Source organism: Diaphorina citri, unplaced genomic scaffold (genome assembly GCF_000475195.1).
Source record: "Diaphorina citri unplaced genomic scaffold, Diaci psyllid genome assembly version 1.1 scaffold2567, whole genome shotgun sequence".
Lineage (NCBI taxonomy): Eukaryota > Metazoa > Arthropoda > Insecta > Hemiptera > Psyllidae > Diaphorina > Diaphorina citri.
In genome coordinates, this window is record NW_007379987.1 from 18,250 (window position 1) to 22,591 (window position 4,342).

Genomic DNA, 4,342 nt, shown 5'->3' on the forward strand with positions numbered 1-4,342 from the left:
TGGTTGGAAGACAGTACCTGGTAGGTGTTTGTGGTATAAATTGATTTTTTTTTTTGTTTTTATAGGAGAAAGATCGCGCCCCCCAGTTGAGAACCTCCTGCATTAGACACTTACTGGCTACCAGTTTCTTCTTGCAATACTCCATAGAATATTTATTATTGGGTTTATTTATGAACCTTGCTTGGAAATCGATTGCCATTGGCATCACGATTTTGGTAACTCCTTCACTTGATGCGTAATCTCTCATTAGGCGTAATCACGCTTAATTGTTGGATAGGTCAATTCGGATTGATGGTCGAGTTTGCGGCGCGGCGCGAGACGGTATCTGTAGACGAAATTATTGTTGGAGTATCCATTGTTTTTTTTTTTTTTTTGTAGATTTATTGGTTGGAAAAAAAGAATATCTTTATATAAGGCATACATTGAAAATTACAAAATAAAACACCCTGGAAGGGGCCTGGTTCATGAAACCTGGAAGGGCACTCAAGAACTCGCAAGGCCGCGATTCCCCGCTGAACGGCCAGGCGCTTGATAGGTTGGAGTAGGTAAAATCTTGCTTTGTTTCTCCTCCTCGTTTTGTTCAATCGAGTCCTTTCTGTCCGATTTTCTACCCGTCAGCTCCTCATGGCGTACGTGGTCCACTTGCGCTCGCCTTGCACGCGGGAGACCCGGTCGATTCCCGGCGGGGTCAAGAAATTTTGTATCATGCAAATGAGTTGATTCTGCATGACTGGCTGCTGCGGGGCCCACTCAGCCTCGTGAGGAAAATGAGTAGCTATGTAATATAATGCGCATAGCGACCGGTGCCAGCATGGTAGGTAAACATTGGATTTTAAGATTATTGAGATATTGGAAAAATCCTACAATGCTGCAGTGAGAGTGAGCACCAAAGTTGTGACATAATAACACAAAGAAACTGCATTTACATTTACATTACATTACATTACATTTTCCGATTTCTCTTATCCAATCCTTCCCCTCCTTGCAATTTATTACTAATTTTTACTTTCTATTACTACAGTATAGCGGAGCTATACTAGTAATGAAAGTATTGCAATCGGTCCAAATTTTCAAAAATCGGGAAATGGTTGGAAATATCCGTGTTTTGACCCTGATTCAAAAAAGTGGTTTTTAGCCCATGGTCTGTACGTTACGTACGTACGTACTACAGGTTTAAATGGGAAAAAGTAGAACAAAAAAGTAGTTTTTGTCCCATGGTCTGTACGTATGTATGTACCACAGGTTTAAATGGGAAAAGGTTGTATACAAAATATCTCAAGACCGGTTTGTGCTCATGGTCTGTACGTATGTACGTATGTGTGTTCAATGTGAGTTCTCACATTGAACACACTCAGTGCGGCTTCCGGAGTAACCATTCAACAATCGATATGATCTTTGCGGCAAGGCAACTGATTGAAAAAACATTAGAACAAAAATACATATTACGTACTACTCGCATAGGACTAATTCATATTCATATTCTATTCTATTCTATTCATATTCCATCATTCTATTCTATTCTATTCATATTCTATCATTCTATTCTATTCTATTCTATTCATATTCTATCATTCTATTCTATTCATATTCTATCATTCTATTCATATTCATATTCTATCATTCTATTCTATTATTATTCAATTCCATTCTACTCACCCTATGCGGATATGCTAAATGCCAGGATATGTTGAATGTGGATCCTGCCAGTAGAGAAGTCTTTATTGAACCTGAAACACAGAAGAAAACAGAAAGAGTCAGACATGATAAAAACACACACGAAAATGATGAAATACAATTTTTATTAGAAATTATAAAATACAATCTAATATATATAAAAAAATGAATGTTTGTTTGTTCGAACTTTATGCCTGGCCAAACCGCTCATCCGATTGCTATGAAACTCTGTCAACTTATTGCTTGCACTCCCGTGAAGGTTATAGGCTATTTTCCGGTAATAATAATAGACTCTTGAGTGGAAGGTGGAAGGCAACCTCTAGGCGAGGTTAACGCCTTAGGCGTTCTCTACCACCTAACCCTTAGAGCTCCATTATTATGTGGTCAAATTCTCAAATAAAGAAGGATAAATTTCCATACCTCGGCTGGGATCGAACCCACGCCCTCTTGATTACCAGGCGAGTGTCTTGACCACTACGCCACCGAGGCAGGTATTGTATTGTAGGTACCAAAAGTAACAAATGGACAAATTCGGGTCTGAATGACATAAGAGAATAACATCTTGGCTGAGGATCTATCCAACCTAAATGAGTAATTATATTGCTCAATATTTTTACTACCAGTGGACTCTTATAGCCAGAAGTAAAATACCTAACGACCTTAGTGTTCACATTGGACCAGTGGTTCTCAAACTTTTTTTTGCATGGCGCCCCCTTTGGGCATATTCTCATTTTTTCACGCCCCCCCCCCCCCCTTACCCAACCCCTCGGTATATTATTTTTACCCATGGTTTAAATAATAAGGTTCGTTCTCGGAACGACTGGCTTTCTCCTGTCCTATCCTGTCTTCTCCTTCCGCTTTCGAAACGACAAGACCTGGCAGTCAAAGTTATCTATATCGATGGAAAAAAAAAATAAATGTTAAAATGTTTCCGAAATACCTAAGTCTGGGGATTTTGGAGAAGGTAAAATATTTGTTGTCCCACACTACTTATAGAGTAGACCGAAATCAATTGACTGTAATAGCTATTCGTCTCTCAATTTGGGTACATTAATACATTTTACGATAGCAGGACGAAAGTTTCGGACATCAGAGAAAGGTATTAATGTGCCCCTTTTACAGTCATAAAATGCGGGCATCTACAAATTAAATTCTCTTTCCGTCACAAAAAAGCGTCCCCAATGATTTTAATTCCCGAAATTGGAGGGAATTAATACCGCTCCCAGGGCCGTATTTAGTTGAATTTTTTTTTTCTGCTCGATCCTAAAGACTCAAAAATACTCGGGCCTGATTCAGATTTCCAAGCTCAGATTCGATAAGGCTCTACTCCATCCAAAATTTTTGGTCCAGGGCCAAAAATTTTGTTGTGAACAAGCCCTTTGCTTTACCACAAATAATTCTCGATTTGAATGTATTGGCCTAATAGTTTGGAGCCCCCCCTCCCCCTATAAGTCACTTTTCCGATTCCCCCCCCCCCTCACTGAAATCCTGCTAAGGTTAGGGGTTTCCACGTGCTATTTTTTTCATTTGCCATCCGCTCCCGGTTATTGGCTAATTGATCAGCAGAATCGGAATTCGAGGTCTAAAAGTTATCAACCGTATAATGATATTGGAACTTGCCAGACCTCTTCACACCATTTCATATGTTATGATTATGAAAAAAAATTAGCACCACGCCCTCGGTCATTCCCATCAAAAACATTTTCGTTATTTTTTTTATCATTAATTATTTATTTTTATACCAATGCATACCACAGATCACACCAACCTTGCAAATCAAAGGTCCTGGGTTCAATTACCCGCCGCTGTTCTTCTTCTTCTTAGTTCTTTACATTTGTCAACTCTGGAAATGCTTATTTCACAAATGTTTGTATTTATTTAAGAATACATCTAAAATTACAAATAAAACACCCCTTCGAGGTTTTCATGTCCTGGAAGGGCACTCAAAATCGAAGCCGCATTCCCACGCTGAACTGCCAGGCTTATACGTTGGAGTAGGTAAAATCTTGCTTTTTTCTCTCCTGTTTGTTCAATCATCCTTTTTCCGATTTCTCTTATCCAATCCTTCCCCTCCTTGCAATTTATTACTGATTTTTTTGAGTATTTGAAAAGAATTCGAGTATCTATTTGATCAGTTTGCTTGGAAGGTAGCGCGTCTGCGTTGTAAGCACTGATTCTCGGGTTCGATTCTCCAGGCGGACTTGTCCTAAACAGGTAAGGTTCGTTCTTGGAACGGCTGACTTTCTTCTCATAGATCCTTAGTTCTTTCATCTCAAGCTATAATGTAACCATGTACATAATACACATTATATTTACTACTATGTAACTACATTATTTATTACTATGGGTAACTGCTTACAATAGATTTGGTTCGCGTAATAGCATGAACTCTATTCAATCTAGATTATAAATCAAGACCTTCAGAACTTCGGTTCAAGTACCTATAGACTATAGATATAGATGATCTATTTATTTATTTGTACCTAGAATAGGTAGCTAGGTACCTGTATAGGTAGACAGTAGATGGGTACTGAAGGTGTAGGTACCTATAGATGTCCTATTTGTACCTAGAATAGGTACCTGTATAGATATTGTAGGTATCGGTATAAGAACATACCTGTAGGCAGGTCAGTATCTAGGATTTCAGAGAGAGAGAGAGAGAGAGAGA

At 38.7% G+C, this 4,342-nt stretch overlaps 1 protein-coding gene across 1 annotated transcript in view; it reads right to left on the minus strand.

The window, feature by feature from the left end:
- Nucleotides 1–2,462, minus strand: part of LOC103519149 — a gene marked incomplete at its 3' end in the record, with an annotated part of 16,958 nt that extends 14,496 nt beyond the window's left edge. The window contains exons 1-2 of the mRNA XM_017448089.1: nt 2,459–2,462; nt 1,657–1,727 (exon numbers count right to left, since the gene is read on the minus strand). Coding sequence (XP_017303578.1) covers nt 1,657–1,727; nt 2,459–2,462 — 75 coding nt within the window. The remainder of the gene's footprint in view (nt 1–1,656; nt 1,728–2,458) is intronic.
- Between the last annotated feature and the right edge of the window lie 1,880 nt (nt 2,463–4,342).